This window comes from Sarcophilus harrisii, chromosome 6 (genome assembly GCF_902635505.1).
Source record: "Sarcophilus harrisii chromosome 6, mSarHar1.11, whole genome shotgun sequence".
Taxonomy (NCBI): Eukaryota; Metazoa; Chordata; class Mammalia; order Dasyuromorphia; family Dasyuridae; genus Sarcophilus; species Sarcophilus harrisii.
The window spans coordinates 152496657-152518850 of NC_045431.1; the positions used below are offsets into that span (position 1 = coordinate 152496657).

Below are 22194 nucleotides of genomic sequence, written 5' to 3' on the forward strand. Positions count from 1 at the left end.
AATAATACTCAATGTACTCAAGAACAAAGATAAAGAGAGATACAGATATGAAATAGGAATCTAAAGTTATTCATAAATAATATTCTATTACCCAAAGCAAAAAGCAGTATGGCTCAAGAAAACAATCTCTGTGACCTCAGGCTAGCCACTTAACCTCTCTGAAGAAAAAATTTCTTTAATATGTAAAATAGGGAGCAGGACTAAATGAACCTACAGCTCCAAGCTATGTGCCTCTGTACATAAGACTAGAAATAGAGAGACTCTTCTGCCTTTACATACAAATCTACAGTACACAGCATTATTTTTGCCCTTCTAGTGCTCTTTCATATCATTCACTAATATAGTGATACATAAAATAGGGCAAGTAGCATAAAACATCACATCAGAAGCAAAAGATCAATTTTGAGCAAAAATACAACTTTAAACAAATAAAAATTTTTATATGGTGTGAGGGACATGAAAGCACAGACATACCTTCACTGTATTGACAAGCTGCCCATCAAGATAGAGGGTAGCAGTGCTATTTTTCAACATGCCTTTACTCATTACTAGGACAAGATGGTGCCATTGTCCCTCAACTATGAGGTCTCCACAGCGAAAGCGGGCACAGCAAGGAAGAATTTCATAAAATGAGGATTCTTCACTGAAGTCATCAACTAAAACAAAAAAGAAAACTTAATGGAACACATGCTAATTTCATCTCCAAGGTTGAGATCAGTTTAAGGATTTTCCATTAAAATAAATAGATGAACATAAACATAAAGTATCATTCTTCATTTAACAGCATTGCGCTGTTAGCAATCATGTAGTACTATCCAAACAATACTATATATACATACTTTTACGCAAAAATTATATGCTATATGTAGTATTATATATCATATAATATTACCTGGAGATTAGTTTTTTATTAATATATATACCTAAAGAATTTTGGAACATAAAGAGAATACAAGAAAATTCCACAAGCTACTCAAAAGATAAATGCTATTATTAGTGATTTCTTAAGATTGTTTACTTTGAAGTGGCTGTGAAGGGAGGGGAATAAATATTTATCTAATACCTACAAGGCACCAAGTACCATGCTAAAGACTTAACAAATATTACCTTATTTGCTTCTCAACATAAACCTTTAGGATTTGGGCTCATAGCAAAAAAAACTCTTACGGTGCTAAGAAACTTTGGTTTAATTTTCTTAAAATTTAAATGGCTTCAAATAAATTGGACTACAGAGCTGATATGAGTCACTGAAATATCTGTAAGTATGATGATGGCTTTTACTGAAATTCTTTACATCTTTGAGAGCATTAATGCTAAAAGAAAAGCAAATTACAAAGGAAAGTAAGAGAAGAACCTACACTGATAATAGTGATTATTATAGATAAGGGTCAAATGAGATTCTTTTATGTAGGGTGCCATGCAAATTTTCAAGAGCCACAGGAACAAGATTTATTATTACCACCACCACCATTATCATCACTATCATTATCATCATTACTACTATAATCATCACCATCATGATCACCATCAGTATCATGTTTTTCTCATATTTTCGAAGAACTTCAGAGAGAAAAAGTAACCACCTTTCAAATATTAATTCACATTTAATGTTCAAAGACCATTGCTCAGGAAGAAAAATAAATACCTTCTGTTGCTAAATAACAGTATTGGAATATAAATAAGAAAGACTCACAGAAAATATCTCCAGTGGCTGAGAAGCATCCTTTTTCATCTCTTTGATTGGTTCTTTATGATTTAAAAAAAGTATCATGCCATGCACCTCAGGAATTAGGTATATTTGGCATGGCAATATATATTAACAATAGGATTAGGCAAATTTTTATGCATTAATATTATATTTGGGGTCTGTGGGCAACAGTTTGCTCTGCATTATTAGTCTGGTATAGTACAGTTCACTGATTATATTTCTCTAAGATAGTTTGAAGTCTGTATTAGTAGTGAGATTTACCATCTATTAGTCTATAACGAGTCTAATTCTGTGATTCTAATTTATACACAAAGAAATTCTCATTATGGAGAGCTAGATGGCACCAAGCATAGAGCACTGGACCTGAAATCAGTAAGACCTATATTCAAATCCTCAGTTATTTAATTGCAGTCATGGGCAAATCATTTACCTTCCTGTCTGCTTCACTTTCATCATTTATAAAAAAGGGATAACAATAGCACCTACCTAACAGGACTGCTGTATACACCAAATTTTTAAAGTACTTTGCAAATCTTAAAGCATAAAATAAATGCTCACTCTTACTATTATCATTGTTAATTTAAAAAAATAAACAAAAAGTGGTCATTCAGTCTCCGCTTGAATATTGTGAAGTCACTCTAAAATTGGACAATTAATTTTTAGGCTAAATAGAACAAGTCTAATCTCTCTTCCATATGACAGTCCTTCCCATTCTGCAGCAATACTGTCATGTTCTCAGTCTAATTTTCTCTAGATTTGTTGGAAGCAGTCTTCACAGCAGCAGTCTGTTTTCATATTATTATGAAATGAAAAGTTACAAAAGGAGATTTACTTTGTACAAACACAGCAAGAATGTACAACAATATGGCAGGGACACAATTTCTCTGGGATGTGGCTTGCCTTTGTTTCTAGGTGGAAAAGCATCTGGTCATTAGGGAAGAATAAGGTAAAAGGGATGGCACGTTTTCAGAAATTCACCAAGTCTGAGATGCCCTGCCTATGGGACTCTGGACAAAGCTTTTAGGTAATGAAAAAGCTATTCTGAGGAAACAAGGGCTAATAAAATCTTGTGGTTAGTTTGGTCACCTCTTAGGGAAAGCTAATTCCTATGCATTAGGAAAGGAGGAGGAGCCTAACATCATCTTCATATGGCGATGTGGGCAAAGAAACTATATCAGGAAAATTCTGGTAAAGCAAAACATGCTCAGTTCCCTCAAACAATCTTCATAAATTACAAATTCAAGGCCCTTCCCCATCCTGGTTGGTCTGTTTGAAGAAACAGTCACACACCAACTCTTGGCTTGTAGCTTTTTTCAAATAGTTTAACCATCAGTATGATAGCTGACCTTGATGCTATTTTGGTTCTTGTTGATGGAGGCCCAAACATCATGCTAACTAAGCACATGGGAGCAAGCACACAGCTCTGTTTCACTCCTTTAGGGACTGGAAAAGTGCAAGAGCACCCACCGTCTTTTATCCAGAACCTGAGCAAGCATGCTGTAGTGAAACGGATGTACAATGCTGGTGAACTTTTCCAAGCAATCAAATTTTACCATGACCTTCCACGCCCTCACTACTGGCAATATCAAGGCTTGGGTCAGATGGATGACTGCTTCTGGTATTTCTCCTGGAGTGGTTAGGCTGCATACTATCTATCAGCCTTTCCTTGGGATGTTCTGAATCTAGACTGGCTCTCAGGTAAAAGACCAAACACCCAAAGGAAACAGCCTGTTAAGGAGGACCCTAGCAAGAATTCCGTCAGGAGTGAAGGGTCTTCCTTCCTTCCCTGCCATGACTGTCATGGGACAACCTATTTGCTTTTTCTTTATAGAAATGGACAATGGAAGCATCCTTGAACTTTCTCTTATAAAACCTGGGAGAATTCAGTCAGCTTTCATGAATAATGGCTCCCTTGCCTCACAGATCTCTGCTGGAATAGAAGCAGATCTAGGTGTTTTGCCATAGAGGGATGTGCCTAATGGCATTCAAAACCTTTTCTTCAGTTGGAATTTGACTAGACAGGGATTGATTTCAATATGAGGTAAACAGTCAATGGCATCATCATTGGTTGATTATGGTATGTTGAGAATGTCTCTGAGAGTGAGATGCAACAGAATATACATCAATTTTCTGCCATTTGTGTTAATTTTGGCCAGCAATTGCCAACAAGAAGACAGGTACCCTACCAGTCAGTATTGAATCATCCATACAAGAAAACATTCATTTCAGGAAATGGGGACATTTTCAATGCTGTAAGTTCACTTATGTTGGCAGTATACTTTCCAGAGATGTATACATAGATGATGAAGTTGATGCACACATTGGTGGAGCTAGATCAGCATTGGGGAGGGTCCAAAAGAAAGTGTAGGAAAGATGAGGTACTAGACTCCCTACCAAACTGAAGTTCTACATAGCCACTGTGCTGACCTCACTGTTGTATGTTTGTGAATCCTAGACAGTATACCAGCACCATGCCAGAAAACTGAATCACTTTGTTTTGAATGATGAAACCCAACATTAATTTTCTTTGTATTAAAAGTTTCACTCAAGAGAAATTACTTTATTCCCCCCCCTCCCCTCCAGTACTCCAAGGAAAAGTAAAAACTTACCATAATTCTGGAGGAGTTCCTCTTTAGTAGAAACAATTAGCGACCGATCTTTTGCTGATAGCACTATAGCAAGGCACACATAATGTTGCTCAGAAGAGTTTGCTCGCCGCACAAGTGTCAAAAGTCTGACTGGGTGGTTATTTGGAGAGGAACTAAAATGCTCAATACAAAACCAGCTTGAGTAGCTTAACCCAGATGGAGGAGGGAAGAATCTTTCACCTGGAGGGGGTAGAAGAAATATATATTTATTTAGGGTATGAGGGAAAGAGAAAGAGATTTATATATATTTACATATATTTCTGGATGATACAATGAAAAATGCAATAAGTAGTATTTACCAGTTCCAATTCCACTAATTACAGTTCCATCAGTAAGACCTGTTGTAGCAGCATTATTTGTAGGCGCATTATGAGGTGCCAAACTGGGTAGGAACAAGCAACTATCAATAATAAAAAGAGAAGAAACAAACACATTAAATAGAAATATATTTTCTTTTATCTCATCATTTTCATTCTATCTTATCATTTTGTGGGATGTTGACCCTGGCTTCCAAAAGGCTATATAAATATTGTACTGGTTATCTGTCATCTCAAAAACAGCCTAGAGAAGCTTATCACAAGGTGAGACACAGAGTTATAAACTTTTCAGACACAACTCAGAAGAACCACATACTGAAGAAAAAAGGGCTTTCTTGTGTCCTGAGTGCTTGAGGAAAGACTCCAATTCATGAAATTATGAAGTCTTGAAATAGCATAAATTCTATTCTGAAGTCTTATTGTGGCATGGCAATGACTCTGGTTCTGAGGGCAAAATCATTTCACATTCTCTACCACATTCTACAAATCTGGGAAGGCTTTCAGTAGGGTTCTGACAACAAACTGTTTCTATTGTTTGAGGGCTAGCCTAGGTTTGGAGAGGTTCATCACCAGCAAGTTGATTATCTGATGACAAATACTTTGGCCATGAAACAAATCAAAAGATTGTAGATTTACAGCAGAAAAGGATCTCAGATATCTGCTCCCTTCTTTTTGTAGATGGAAAAACTGTAGTTCAAACAAATTAAATGGCATATAAATATAGGAAACTGGATTTGAAGCTTTCACGACTCCAGGTTCATCACTTTAACTACCATGCCATGCTCTTTCTGACTAAATAAATATGACATACACATACATATATGAGATTATAAAAGGTGATGGAACTTAAATAGGTCAAGTACTTACCCAAATCCTTCAAGAGATGTGTCAAATTCAACAAAAGCTGGAGTAACTGATGATCCATGCAGCCTGATATCATGTGGGGTTGTCATTGACACTAAACACTTAACTCTAGTCAGGGGTACAGTGCTTCCTTCTGCAGATTTTACTAAACTCTTGCTTATCCGATAGTGGCTATCTTCATGTAAACTAAATACATTATCAGATCCCAGTCCTTCAACAGATATGACCATACTACCTATAAGGAAAGAATTTTTTTTTCCTTTTTAATAGATTTTTCTTTAGTTTATTAAATATTTTCCAGTTACAAGTAAAAACAATTCAACATTAATTTTTAAAAATTTTGAGTTCCACATTTTCTCTTTTCCTCCAACTACATTTTTGGCTTTTTTGTGGCTTTAGTTTTTTTTTTTTTTTTTAAATCAACTTCACCAAAGCCAAATGACTTGCCAAGGGTAGCAAAGAGTAGAAAATGGATTTTCACCTATGTCCTAGTTCCAATTTTAGCATTCTTTAAACTATACAATTCTCTCTTTGTATAACCTTGCTACTAAGTTTTAATGTTATAATCATATATGTGTGCTACTTAAAATATTATGGTCTTTTAATCTGTAAAAATGTTTATAGATTCTTTCTGAAAATAGAAAAAATTAGATTTCTATTCATTTTTATACTTTTAAAGATATTGAAACTGAAAATATGTTGAAAAGTAATTAAAATTTAATGTTTTATTACCTAATCTATTATTCTTACTAAAATTGTCACTTAGAAGAAAAATAGAAATTTTATTCCTTATTATAGTCTTCTTTTCATAGAACTAATGGGATGTAAAACATGGATATAAGTATTTTTGTTAACATTTAATTATTAACATATTTGTTAAAGTAAAAAATATATACAAGTTTTCTTATGCTTTTATAAATAAAATACTTTTATAAATAAAATTCAAGCATCTGAAATTTCAATTTCTTGCATAAAGGCAATGGTGTCCATTGTCAGAAGTCATGTCTTAAAATATCAGTATCATAACATGAGATTATTACATGTTTGTATTTCCAAACTAATTTTTAAAGATTTTTTTAAAAAGCAGCTAATTTTTTTTTTTAAATAAAATGACTTCATACTAGATAAATAGCTGTTTTGAAAGGAGAAATGGAATTCAAATATAAATAAAATAAAAATCCTTGGAATAGCAGTTAAAATTATAGTGCTTTATAATACACTTTACTCCTATCTTCCACACTTTCCTACTAAATCACAAAGTTTATAAAAACACAAATAATACTAGTTGCTGAGGCTAGTAATTTCCACAAAACACAAAGGAAAACAAAGAATTGTGATTTCCTATAAAGTCCTTTCTAAATTTTATTACCTACATTAATTTTAATCCCTTAAAATAATTAAGATATTAATTGTAGCAGGTTTCATTTTAAATTCATTCTGATTGCTAATAGCCCCCAAAATAAAATTTTAATATAGAAAATGAGATGACAACTGTCAGTATGACAGAAGTGGCTTCCATTTAATTCAACTCAAATATTCACAAGAAATATGAAGGGTTTTTTTTCATATTGAGCAGGTAGGAAACTCCAGAAGACAGTGGTAATAAAAAGAAAATTGCTATAGTATATATACTAAATACTCCTTGCATTAGTATCACCCAAAAGTATCACAATGTTACTGACAAAAGTCTAAGTTAGAGAACATCAAAAACTCATTTCTGAGTATATTACAGCCATGAGAATAACCAACCAAGATATCTTATTTCAAGCATTAAGGAATTTTTATTTTGTTGTTGAGACATCCTATTTCTAATAATCTGGAAATATCTCATTTAGACATAACTCTTTGTATTTCAATAAAACCACAAAAATGACCTATTTAAGAATTTTCCTACCAACCAATTATAGGCATTTAACATATCCAGGCAAATTATCACAAAATGATATTTAGAATGTAAAAGAGAGAAGTTAGATCCCACTTACCTCTCATCTCTGGTTCAAAACTTAATGAACTGGGTTTGTGAATGCGATACTGTTTTAAAAGTTTTTTATCCCAGGCACCACAATTTAAAGGATTTGCCAAACGTAAAAATTCCCTAATAAAGAGAACCAATTAAATGGAAGTTTAGTAAAAATGCTATGGGAAAAAAAATTAGGTATTCATAACATAAATACATAAATAATATAACTTATGTTAGTCATAACTCCCATGTTCTCTTTTAAAGTTTTATTGATATGTTTGTTTTTATAGCAGTTACTTTCCAATAACTCTAGGCCTTACAGAATTGTCTCTTGTATCAAATTAGACATGTCTAGAAAGTCTCACAATAGAAACATTATCATGCATGTGTGGTTCAATGCTTCTCTATCAAAAAGAAAATTGTATTTTATTATAAATGTTTTAGAATCAATATTAGTCATTAAATTAATCTGCATTCTCCCAGAGCTTTCATTTTTGTTTTCTTTTACATAAATGAACTCATTGTTTCATTTCTATTTTCTTCACAACAGTTCATTCAAGTTTCTAGAAATTTCTCTGAAAGAGGGAAGGAAACAATTATTTATTGTCTATTATGTGCTGGAAGTTTTACAAATAGTATCTTACTAATCCTCAAAACAATCCTGGAAAGTTAGTGTTATTATCTCCATTTTACAGTTAAGGAAACTGAGGAAGACAGATTAAATTATTTGACTTGGATCACAAAGCTAGTACCTGAAGCAAAATTTGAAATCAAAGTCTTCCTAACTCCACACCCAGAGTTATTGTCTCACCTCACTGTCTACCACTAAATGGGTTATTACTTTGCATTTTTCATATTTGTTGTTAATCCTACATAGGTTTCTTAGAAGATGTTTTGCCAGTTCTTTACATTTCTCGTTTTTCACTTTTTTCACATAAGTAATATCATAAAATCAAAATGAAAAATAATGTTTATGAACAGCAAAGTACTCTAAAAAAGCTATCTTACATAGGACCTTTTAAATTTGTGTTTTATTCTGCTATATTGAGTACTTCTTTTAGTAAGCATGGCTATGTAAAAAAAGTCCTTTCCAATAGTTGCTAAAATTGTTGTTCAGTCATATCAGTCATGTCTGACTCTTTGTGACCACATTTTGGGGTCAAGAAAGGCAAAGATATTGGAATGGTACCTTATTTCCTTCTCTAGTTCATTTTGCAGATGAGGAAACTGAAGCAAACAGGATTAAGTGTCACAGACCTGATAAGTGTCTGAGGCCAAATTGGAATTTAGGAAGATGAGTCTTCCGGACTTCAGGCTCAGCACTCTATCCATTGCACCAAAATGAATTGCCTAAATTATATAATTTATAACTACTGTGCATAGAATTTCTGAATTCTGCATAAGTCTACTCCATTCTGAGGATTCACTGCTTTTGTAAAAATCTATAGAAACAAAAAAAATGTCACTTGGGTTTCTTTTCTTCTAATAGTTTTTGTCATTTTATCTTACTTTATGACTTATTGACTCCTCACCCTATTCTTCATCATTGCCACAACCTTTGATCCAAATAAATACCTCAGCACTGACTACACTATCCTTCTTTCCCTATTTAGATACTTTGGTGAATCAGTTCAACTCTATATCCATTGCCAAATCCTAGTCCTGGACTAATTCCTTCATCTATCCAGTTTACATATTTTTATATGTTACTTGTGGAAGCATAACTTAGATGTACTACAAAATTATGTCATAGAATCTCAGCTAGGCCCTTGTCACAAAAAAGTAAACTTTTTGCACCTTCCTCATTATTTACTACCCCATTTGCCACATTACAAATCTGTACATCCCTCTTCAAGCCTCCCATCTCACTCCCTCTAATTCTCAATCTGAGAGATCCAAGTTCTCATCTGACATTATTTAGATATCTTGAACTTACTATTTCCTTCTTTACTCCTGTTTCTCACAAAGAATTGGCCTTTCCTATCACCAAGACAAGAAAATCTTTCTACATGCACCATGAATCTCACCTCTTTCTCGCTTACTTCTAATCCCTCTGCTATCTGGTTTCCAAACTCAGTGTCAAACTGTGACTGTTCCTCCAAAGTCAACAATGCTCTCTTAACTGCAAGATTAAATGGCCTTTTTAAAGTTTTCATCATTTTCAACTCTTATCAACTGCCATCGATCTTCTAAGTTTTTGTGATACTCTCTACATGCTCTACATGTCTCCTACATGTTTGACAGCTGCTTCTGTTTCCACTGCTGTAACTTTATTCAGGTCACTCACATACATACATACATACATACATACATCTCTATAGAGATGCTATGATAATAAACACACACACACACACACACACACACACACACACACACACACAGAATTGGGAAACTGTTTTTGTCTTTGTATTCTCAATCTCTGGCAGAACACTTGGTATAAAATATGGGTTTATTAAGTATTTATTTACTGATTGATTTAGTAGCAGGGAATTGACCAAAATACTCTTGATCAAATAATTTCCCTGTTATTTAGTTCTAATAAAATTACTCACGGTGCAGGTTACTCTAGGCTGCATTCTCCTTATTAATTGTGAGACTTTTTTATTCAGGCTAGACAGAATTATAGTCACTGGTTGGCTCAAAGATTAAACACATTCCTGGTGACTGGATAGAAGCAAGAAGCAAGATACTTTTCCCTAGGGAATCAATCAAAGGAAGACACAGCTATCAAGAATGGAGTCATGTTCCGTAAAGTGTATATTGGAAGGTAAGGAGTAGAGAGGAATAGGCCCAGGGAGCCAAGCTGAATGACCTGACACGATAACAAAACATCTGGCCATGTGGTGTAGAAGGTTGGAATTTTCTAGATGGGTGCTAGCATTCTATTGCACTCTATTTATCTTCCCATTACTCCTGTTAGCACTGTGTATAATTGTGGGAGAATATGGAAAGGTGGGGAATTGTCACTATTATTCTTATGATACTATTTTAGTAAATGCTTTTACTTTGATTGTTTCTACTCACTCACTATTAAAGTTAGGGACATTGGTTGAGATTTGTGAAATATAACTTTAAGAAAGTAAACACACAATGTGGCATCTCCTAGGAACTCCCCACCGTTTTACAGGATCACAGTGCTTCTTCTTTAAAGAATCTCACAAGACTCCCCCAGTGAAGAGTGGCTAGTCTCCCACAAATTCTATCCAGCTCAGTGGAAGAAGGTCTTCAAACATCATCATGGGGTCTCTATTACTTTCTATAACAAGTAGCCAGGTAGCCCCACTAGTTCCCAGAACACTGCATTTAGAGTCAGGAAGACTGAGTTTAAATCCTGCCTCAGATACTTATTAACTGTGTGATCCTGGGCAAGTCACCAAACTTCTGTCTGCCTCAGTTCCTTCACCTGTAAAATGGGGGTAATAACAGAACTTGTAGGGATATTATGTGAATAAAATGACATAAAGAATCTTGAAAATCTTAAAACATAACATAAATGTTAGCTGTGTCATCAAGGGGTTGTGATCACATTACCATTGCACTTACAATCCAAGGTTTTCTGTGTAACACTAACAAGTTTTCAACCTTGGCCCAGATTTAGAGACCTAAGATTTGTAATGTGATTTTGAATTTTAATAGTATTAGGCTAGCAAAAAACAAAGCACAGCAGCAAGATAACTGTATAAATATGTATACATATGCTGGATTTAACATATATTTTAACATATTTAACTTATATTGGACTACTTGCCATCTAGGGAAGGGAAGAAGGAGATAATTTAGAACAGAAGGCTTTGCAAGGGTAAATATTAAAAAACTACCCATGCATATGTTTTGTAAATAAAAAAACTTTAAATAAATAAACAAACAAATAAATAGAGGATGATTGGACCAGCTCACAGCCCTTAAAAAAAAAAAGGCATAAAAACTATCATTATGACAACCACAAAAGAAAAGAGACCAAGATTTAATGCCAGCACCAAAGTATCTGTGAATATTACTTAACCCATCACTGAAAATGAAAGCAATGTTTGGATTTGGAAAATGTTTTATGGAATAAAATATGGATTTTAAGAGAAAGAAATTATGTTCAATGAAAAGAACAGATACTGCTCTAAGAATGCTCTAATTCCAGGCTATCCTGTTACTTCAATAAAATGAAAACCTAATTTTTTCAGTGTAGCTACTTCTCTCTCTCTGTCACCTTTCTCCAGAGGAAATAGTCTTCAAGAGTCATTATGGCAAAAGCCTTTCTCATCAATTTAGTCAACACATGTTGAAGAACCTTTCTAAACTCAGTTAGGTTGATTCTCAAACAATGGATGTGTTCCATAACCTTGTTCATATTTGCAGGGTTTTAAGCTTTGGAGACACTGACAAATAATAAGTTAAGTTAGGGAAATGAAAAATAAACAACATAAAATTATGTCCATTAGCTGATGAACAGCCAGTCTTATGTGGTGAGCATTTCCCTTTATTACGTTTTGGCCCCAGAAGCAATATGGCATAGTAGACCAAGGTCTGGAATCAAGGACAGGAAGACCAAAGTTCAAGTCCCACATCAAACTCACACTGGATCTGGGACTCTGAGCAAGTCATTTAAACTACAGATGATTTCTCTCTATGACTAAGTTGCACAAAAGGCATTGAGCTGTATCAGTAGGAGCTATCTATCTCAATGAGGTCATAGATCCAGGTTATAACCCTATCCCTAACTTTTGTCTTGAAGAAAAAGTGAATTGGTATCATTGCTAATACCATTCAAATATGAAAAAGAGAAGTCACTGACCTCAGCACGATGGGCTCCAGTGCCTGAGAAGCTAGCCTTTCAAACATTCTCTGGAGGGGTGGGTGCAGGGAGTGGTCTTCATCAGCTAGTGCAGCACTGCATCTTTGTAAAAGGCGTGCATGAAGCCCTGCTTCACACATCACTTGTTGGTTTCTCTCTGTATGTACCAGGGATTGCAAAATATTTGCCACGGCAAGCTGAAGGTCCAGAGCATGCTGGTGCAGAAACACAAAAGCATTCCACTATATCATTCTTACAAAATCAAATATTATTATGGTTTTTTGTTTCTAGTTCTATAAAAACCTTTACTATGATGTCTCCCCATGCTTATAATAAACTTCTCAAATTTCATGCATGACTTCAACAAGGCTTTAAGTGATGTATTAAGTTTAGGTGACAATTCATAAGACAGTGCTTATTCTTATTCTAACAAGAAGCCTATCCAGATTCCCCACTTGTACTGTGTATTTCTGATATCAGATGAAACTGATGAGTGAAAAAGCATCTGTGAAGCACAGGCAATGTGTCAAGCATTATGTTTAGTGCTGAGGATATAAAGACAAAAATGAAATTAATAATACTCACACTGAAAGAACATATATTCTATCAAAGGAGACAACCCATACATCAAAAATAATGAGATAATCTAAGGGAATATGGGAGGAGCATTTGAGGGTGAGATCAGGGTAGAACTTGAGCAGAGTTTTGAAGCACACAAGAAATTATAAGAGGATCCAAAGTGATAGTGCCCTATAGGCAAGGAGGATGAAGTGCAAAGGTGCAGAGAGGTAAGGAAGAACAGGATAGCTAGAGCAAAAAGTTTGGGAAGGGTTCGGAAAGTGGCTCAGGAAGGACTTTAAAAAGTCACAAGGAGGCACTTTTGCATCATATGGAAAGCAAGAAGAGTTTCTGCACTCTTTATGACTTCTCAAAGCTCTACAAAATAGGAATTAGGAATAAAGGACAAAAACTATTTTAAAGAATGTCAATCTGGAACAAGAGCCATAATAAAGCAAAAACTGATCATCTGAAAGCAAACAAGTCTAATCGCTAACTGCAATGTGCTAGTATAGTACCCACCACCACCTCTACACACACACACACACACACACACACACACGTAATCCCCCCACCAGCACTAGCTACACAAGCCAAATGATGAACTCACAAAGACCTCAAGATCATCCAACTATTTTCCTGGAGTATAAACCAAGTAGTTCTGGCCACAGAGCCAAAAATAATTTGATGCAAAAGATTATCCAGAGATAGCAGAGGAAGGAGGTGTTGGAATCTTTACAAAGTGTTAAGCCATTGGGGTTGATTTGATCTTAGAAGAAGATATTTTGGGCCAGAACTTGAAACAAAATACTAAGTGGAACTGATGGAAACAATGCTTGTGTTCACACCTTTAGAGAGCTCATAAGTATCTAAGAACTCAATGGAGTTCACATGTTTTGGAGATTTCAGAGAGCATGCTGGGAAATATCCCACAATCCCACTCTCAGAGAAGTAGCATAAATACAGTTCCAATGAGCGACTCAAGGGAGTTCTGGGAAACTTCGACTGGGGTTGGAGACAGAGCGCTCTGGGAGATACAGAAGCCTACTCGCCTCAGTTGGAGATTGAGAAGCCACGAGTCTGAGCTGGCTGGAGGCTGAAGAAAGCAGAGGCAGGAGACAAGGACAAAGCTACAAGATCTCTTGGAGCCAGGCAGAGAGATAGGCCTCAACTAACCGGGTTAACTAAGAAGGAGAAATAAACGTTTGCACTTTTACCAGATGGCTGCGATTTTGGAGTAATTATTTATTTCAACTGAGACTAAGACGGCTTCCAAGAAAACCACCACAAGGAGGGAACTAGAGTAGGACATAGCATGTGTGGAACCTGTAGGCATGGGGAAAGGGCCAGGATCTCCTGGTCCCTTCACACGTCACATGGAGTAGAGATGTAAGATGGCAAACTGGGAATTTCCTAGAATAGGAAGAGGCTTAGGAAGTTTTCAGGTTCAGACTCAGGGAAACTCTCAATAAAGGGAAAGGATTCAGAGCATGAGTGTTAGGAGAATAGAACAAAAAAAGGCTAAAATTATCAAATATCTTGAGAGGAAGAAAAATTAGGTAAAAATCTTAGGAGGAATATAGTCAAGTTCAACTAAACAAATTCGGATAACTATGATTAAATACTGTAAAACAAAGAAAAATGATGCAACCCTCCATCAAGCAGATGACCTGGGGAATTTCCAAATGAACCTGGAACTACAACATGATGTTTCTGAATGGTTTAAAAGAGAAATATGAATTCTGAAAGCAAAATTTTGCACATGCAGAGAAAACATAATGAACAGAACAGAAAACTTTTAATATACAGTGTCATATATCACCAAAGAAAGGGATGGGAGGTAGGGAAGAACTGATCAGAAACGCCATACAAAAAGGTAAGAACAATCTAAAAGGAGAAAAACAAAAACTAGTAATGTTAAAAACATGAGGTCCATGCAAGCAACATAAATTGATCATTGGTCTCCCAGAAGACCATATAAAGTTAAAAAAAAAAAATCACAATGCAAGAAACAATGAGAAAATTATTCACAACTTTTTAACACAGAAGACAAAGCATACACACACACACACACACACACACACACCTTTCAGAAGAAAAAAAAAATAGTGTATGATGCAAACTCCAAGAAACATAGTGGTTAAATCGAACAATTCTTTTAGCAAACAAGAAAGTGACCAGGAGAAAGACTTTCAAATATAAGAAGAGGAAAAGATAAAAGACTACTTAGGACCATGAAAAACCATAAGAGACAATGTGTTACAAAAACCAAAGAATTAAATTTAAAAGAGGCTTCTGATGCAGACAAAATGTTTGACTTGGAAACATTCTAGACACCAAACATGCAGAAGAGCAATCAAATATGGCATCAAAAAAAGGCACAAATGAAGCAATCAAATACCCAGAAAGAGAAAAAGAGAAAGACATCTAATCAATTAATAAAAACAAAATAGGAATTTAAGAAATTTTTTTCTATTGGGATATAAAAAAGTGGGAAAGCATTTTCATTCTTTTTAGAAGGACAAAAGTAAAAATGAAAAAGAAACAATTGTGGAGAATAGGCTTAAAACATCATAGGTTAAACTTCTCAATACCTGATAGTTAAATCAATGTTTTTGGTGACACTAAATTACAATACAGAAAAGTACATAAAAGGGGAGAGAAGGAAGAAAATAGAGGGAATTATGCGTATACCATAATCAACATATTAAAAAGGATTACAATGAAGTGTGTACCAGGTGAAGGATTAAAAATGAAAGGAAAAATTACTTCTGTGATTTCTAAAGAACAAGACCTATAGAAGAATGGGTATGAGAGAGGGTTCCACTGAAGTCTGTTCCCATCTGTCCTATAAATGGATACATTACAATAGGTATACTGTTAAAAATCAACAGCATTTTTAAAAAAATAGTAAAAACTAAAAAAAATAATAGAAAGGGAAATTCCACTCCAGATATTTACAAAATACTATCTATGCAGAGGCAATATATAAACTGGAAAATGAAATTAGTTAAAAAACAAAAGATAGCAATAAACATACTTTTAAAAGATATAAAGCAAACACAATATCTGGGGATAAATCCGCCAAAATACACAAAATACTATAGAATCAAATTTAGAAAGGAATACTTTACAAATAAATTATAAAATAATCAAAATTATATATTTTCATCTGTATGGCTGCCCTTCTTCCATTTTCCCTTCCACCTCCCCCCCATTCCCCCCAAATAGTCAATTGTACAAAACTATTTGTAACGACACTTTTTGTTTTGGCAAACAAAATATCTTATATCTTAGATAAGAGAGAAAAATTCCCCATCACTAGGGAACAGCTTTATAAATATTGTGTTGTAAGAATTGGGAGTATACTGGAAAGATATGCGTGAAATGACACAATGTGAAATAAGTAGATCCTAGAAAACAATATATTCAATGACAACATAAATAAAAGAACAAAACTGAAGATAGCATAATTGATGGCCAAGCTTTGCCTCAGACAAAAAGAAAATGCTGTTACTATAAAGAAAACCTTTGCATTATTGGAAAGACTATATAAACACTGGATACTGATGATTAAAAAAAACTTTTTAGGGATTGGAACTTATAATACTGGTTGGCTGATTGAATAAAACTTCTAGATGTCGAACAAGGTTGAGAAGTTTGTTGATTTTGCTTTACTTGCCCCTCCCAGCCCCATTTCTCTTTTAACGGCTTTCTGTAAATATGATGAAGGGATATGAAGATGATTTTAAAATAAAGGATATGAAAATAAGGTTTTTCTTTTTTTTTTAGTTAACCTTTTTTGATCTTTGATTTTTGTTCTGACTCATTTAAATGCTTTTATGGTATCAACTTTAACATGCAGATCATGTTGAATTCACTACAGTTTAAGAATGTTGGTTTTGGGGCAGTTAGGTGGCATAGTGGATAGAGCACCAGCCCTGAATTCAGGAGTTGCTGATTTCAAATCTGGTCTCAGACACTTCACACTCCCTAGCTGTGTGACCCTGGTCAAGTCACTTAACCTAAATTACCTCAGCAAAAAAAATAAAAATAAAAGTCTTGGTCTAAAACTAATTTTTACGGGATAGCTTTCAGTTTTTCCTAATAATTCCTTTCAGCAGGAACTATTTTCGTAGGAATAGTGGTTTTTCTGAAAATTACTTGACATAAAAATCAAATAATTAATAACAAAACATGGAACTTTTAAGATTTTTCAAAAACTGTTTTAAAGTACAATATGCTCCCCTTTTGCTGTAATCACCTACATATGATTTAGAATTAAAGACTTTGGCACAGGAGATCTATTATATACTTCAACAACAATACTATATGATGACCAGTTCTGATGGACCTGGCCATCCTCAGCAAAGAGATCAACCAAATCATTTCCAATGGAGCAATAATGAACTGAACCAGCTACGCCCAGAGAAAGAACTCTGGGAGATGACTAAAAACCATTACATTGAATTCCCAATCCCTATATTTATGCTCACTTGCATTTTTGATTTCCTTCACAAGCTAATTGTACAATATTTCAGAGTCTGATTCTTTTTGTACAGCAAAATAACGGTTTGGTCATGTATACTCACTGTGTATCTAATTTATATTTTAATATATTTAACATCTACTGGTCATCCTGCCATCTGGGGGAGGGGGTGGGGGGCAAGAGGTGAAAAATTGGAACGAGAGGTTTGGCAATTGTTAATGCTGTAAAGTTACCCATACATATAACCTGTAAATAAAAGGCTATTAAATTAAAAAAAAAAAAAAAAAGACTTTGGCACATATCCCTTAATTCTTCTTAAAAACAACAACTACCACTAAAAGACACTTTTAAAAGTGTATCTTTGAAGAACTGTCCATTTTTTCCAAGTCTAACCTTGACAGATTTTCAAGGAAGAGAAATCAGGCAATTTCCAAGTCCATTAAAGCATTTTTATCATTATCTTAGATAACGATATGATGTTTTGAATGGTTAAATGTCATGAGAAAGCAGTTCATTTCTTTAGGAATTTCTATAATTCAAGAACAATTATGCTTCTCAACATATCAACCTACTTATCAGAGTTCATCATTTAGTGGAGTCAAGAATTCGGAGGAATAAGAAGTTTAAGAAAATAACAATAAGAATACCACAAAACACTGTATGAAGAAAATGCCTAATTCACATAGGTTCCCCTGGATTTATTTTTAATCTAGTTTTGGCACAGTCTTGAATGAAAAAGTGAATTTCATTAGTAATATTTTTTGCAATCATTAGTATTTCAGAATTTGTACAGTCTTGCCAATGATGTGATTTTTTTTCTTCATAGAAAATTAGTTATTGTTTTCCTGGTGTTATTTTATCAAACTTCAAGAAGCCTGTCATGTGTAGAAGGATCAACTACAGAAACACCCATTTCAAGGTCCCTCTAAAGTTTTTTGCTGGTTTTAGATTTCTCTTTCAATGATAGTTGGTAATTTCTTGGCATTTATCTTGATTTTCAACCAAATTTTCCTCTGGGTTTCAATGAGACTAGACTGCTCCCCCTTCAAACTGCCCCATTTCACTGTAGACTTGAAAGATACTTAAAACATTTCCAGACGTCAACAACCACTGAAGATCTGTCACTGCAGTATAATATTTAAGAACTACATATTTGCTAAGAGTAATTTCCATTCTAATTTTTTTCTTTTTCTTAACATTTTTTATTTAAAGTTTTAGATTCTTATGATGGAAAATGTTATCCATATCCAGAGAAAGAATTATAGAATCTGAATGCAGATCAAAGAATATTATGTTCTCTTTCTCATGGTTTTTCCCTTTTATTTGATTTTTCTTTTACAACATAATTAATGTGGAAGTATATTTGATATGACTGTGCATGCAAAATCTATATTAGATTGCTTGCTATCTTAGGGAAGCGGGGGAGGAGGAAGGAAGAAAAAATGGAAATCAAAATCTTATAAAAACAAATGTTGAAAACTTAAGATGTTTTATACATATATATGTATATGTGTGTTTGTGTATATATATATATATATATACACACAATATATATACACAATATTTTACATATATATATATATATATATAAAATACAAACACATACACATGTATGTATGTATATATGTATGTATGTATATATAGTTAAAGTTTTAAGGTCCAAATTCTATCCCTTCCTCCCTTTGTTCTCTATGCCATCCCTGAGATCATATGCAATCATATATAGATTATACACATGCAATTATGTAAAACATTTTCACATTACTCATTTTATATAAAAAGATTCAAGAAAGTGAAAAAATATTATGCTTCAGTCTGTGTTCAATCAGCATCAGCTCTTCCTCTGGAGACAGATAGTATGTTTCATCTTTAGTCCTTTAGAATTGTCTTGGGGCATGGTACTGCTGAGAATAGCTGCCATTCAGTTTTTCATCAAATAATATAACTGTTACAGTGTACAACATTCTCCTGGTTCTGTTCACTTTACTGTACATCAGTTCATCTAAGTCTTTCCAAGTTTTTCTGAAATTATCCTGCTTGTCATTTCTCATATCACAATAATATTCCATTCCAATAATATACCACAGCTTACTTAAACATTCCCCAATTAATAAGCATGCTTTTGATTTCCAATTCTTAGCCACTATAAAAAAAGCTGCTATAAATATTTTTGTATTTGTGGATCTTTTTCCCTTTCTGAATGTCACTGGAATATAGATCTAGCAGTTGTATTGCTGGATCAAAGGATATGCTCTGCTTTATAACCCTTTGGGTATAGTTTCAAATTCCTCTCCAAAATGACTAGATTATTTCACAACTTTACCAAAAGTACTTTAGTGTTCCAGTTTTCCTATATCCCCTCCACAATATCTAACATTCTCTGTGTCATATTAGCCACTCTGATAGGGATAAGGTGGCATGCATTTCTCTAATCAATTTTGATTTAGAACATTTTTATATAACTATATACAACTCTGATTTGACTGAAAACTGCCTATTATCTTTTGACCTTTTATCCAATTGAGGAATAAGTTTTATTTTTATAAATTTGACTCCTTTCTATATTTAATAAATGAGGCTTTATTCAGAGACACTACAGCAATTGCCTGCCCCCCAACTTTGTCTGCTTTCTTTATAATTTTATTGGCACTGGTTTTGTTTGTTCAAAACCTTTTTAATTTTATATAATCAAAATCATCTATTTTATATTTGATAATGCTCTCTACATAATTTTTTGGTCCTAAATTCTTCCCTTACCTATAGATCTGACAGATAAATTATTCCATGCTCTTTTAATTATCACCCTTTATGAATAAAGTTATGTACTCAATTTGATCTCATCTGGGTATATACATAGTTTTTGTCATACTGTTCTCCAGTTTTTACAGCAATTTTAATCAAATTATGAGTTTTTGTTCCAAAAGTTCAAATCTTTGGGTTTATCATATTACAATATTATGTTGTTTACTGAATCTCTTAATTCATGGATCCATCACTCTATTTCTTTGCTAGTACCAGATTGTTTTGATAATTACCACTTTATAACACAATCTGAGACCTTTTGATTCCCTTGATATCCCTAAGCTTTTGCTCTTCCAGATAAATGTTTTTCTAGTGCTATATTTTGATAGTCAGGTTGGTATGGCATTAAATTAATAGATTAATTTAGTTAAAATGGATATTTTTATTATATTGACTCAGTCTGCGAACAATTAATATTAATATATTTCTAATTGTTTAATCTGATTTTGTATAAAAAGTGTGTTGTAGTTGTATTCACACCCATTCCTGGGTTTGTTTTGGAAGGCAGATTCTCAAGTATTTTGTATTGACTATAGTCTCTCTTCTTGGTAGATTTTGTTGGTAATACATAAAAATACCGATAAGTTATGTAGATTTATTTTATATCCTGCAACTTTGCTAAAGTAATTAATAATTTAACTAGATTTTAGTTGATTTTTAGGATTTTCCAAATATACCCTATCGTCTGCAAAGAGTGTTAGTTTTATTTCATTGTCTATTCTAATTCCTTTAATTGCTTTTCTTCTCTTCTTGCTATAGCTAACATTTCTAGTACACTATTAAATAATAGGGATGATAATGGACATCTTTGTTTCACAACTGACTGTACTGGGAAGGCTTCTGGATTATCCCCATTACATAAAATGCTTATTGCTCATTTTAGATCAAGATTATTCCTCATTTTAAGGTAAACTCTATTTATTCCTAAACTATCTAGTATTTTTAATAAGAATGGGTATTGCATTTTATCAAAGACTTTTTCTGTATCTATTGAGATAATGAAATAATTTGTTGGTTTTGTTATTGATTTGATCAATTATGCTGATAATTTTTCTAATAAAGAACCAGTCCTACATTCCTACCTAGTAATAGTTTATGATTCTTGTGATATACTGTTTTCATCTCTTTAGTAGTATTTTATTTTAAAGTTTTGAATCAACTATCATCAAGAAAATTGGTCTACTGTTTTCTTCTGTTTTGGCTCTTGTTGTTTTTGTATCAGCAGGTAGGCTTCCCTTCTTTGTCTATTTTTCCAAATAGTTTATATAATATTGGGATTGTTCTTTTAAGGTTTGATAGAATTTACTTGTGAATTAATCTGGTCCTGGGGATTTTTTTTTTTTTTTTAAGGAAATTCATTGATAGCTTATTTGATTTCTTTTTTCAAGATTGGGTTATTTAACTATTTCATTTCTTTTTGTTAATCTGGGAACTTCATCCATCTCATCTACATAGTTAAATTCACTGGCATATAATTAGGCAAAATAGCCCCTAGCAATTGTCTTACTTTCTTCTTCCTTAATGATAAAATAACCCCTTTTCTTTTTGACACTAGTAATTTGTTTTTCTTCTTTCCTTTTTTTCCCCATAAAATCAACTTCTAGTTTTATTTATTAGCTCAATAGTTTTCTTACATTCAATTTTATTAATCTTTCCTTTAATTTTCAGGATTTCCAATTTGTTTTTTAATTGGGGATTTTTGATTTGTTCTTTTTCTAATTGTCTCAGCTGCATGTCCAAATCATGGAACTTATTGTAGAATTCTGGTTTTTAATTCATTCTGCTATGTGCTTTGATTTTATGTGCAAGATCAACCCATTTTACATTTATAGTTACGATAACTATTTCCTCCACATCATTTTTTGCTTATATCCCCACTCCTCTTATCCCCCTCCTCACAAGTGTTTTATTTCTGATCACTACTTTCTCCAATATACCTTCCTTTTTATCAGTCTCCCATCCCCTTTTTATTATCACTGTGCCTTTTGACTTCCTCACAGGGCAAGATAGATTTCTATATCCAACTGAGTGTGTATGTTATTTTTCTTTGAGCCAGTTTTGA

At 33.5% G+C, this 22194-nt stretch overlaps 1 protein-coding gene across 8 annotated transcripts in view; it reads right to left on the bottom strand.

Moving 5' to 3' along the window:
- The window catches only part of WDFY3 (WD repeat and FYVE domain containing 3), a 310689-nt gene that overhangs the window by 123020 nt on the left and 165475 nt on the right, over positions 1-22194 (bottom strand). For all 8 annotated transcript variants that reach the window (XM_031942903.1, XM_031942898.1, XM_031942901.1 and 5 more), the window contains 6 exons: positions 12284-12498; positions 7520-7632; positions 5541-5772; positions 4656-4756; positions 4318-4536; positions 475-656 (listed from right to left, as the gene is read on the bottom strand). In XM_031942903.1, coding sequence (XP_031798763.1) covers positions 475-656; positions 4318-4536; positions 4656-4756; positions 5541-5772; positions 7520-7632; positions 12284-12498 — 1062 coding nt within the window. The remainder of the gene's footprint in view (positions 1-474; positions 657-4317; positions 4537-4655; positions 4757-5540; positions 5773-7519; positions 7633-12283; positions 12499-22194) is intronic.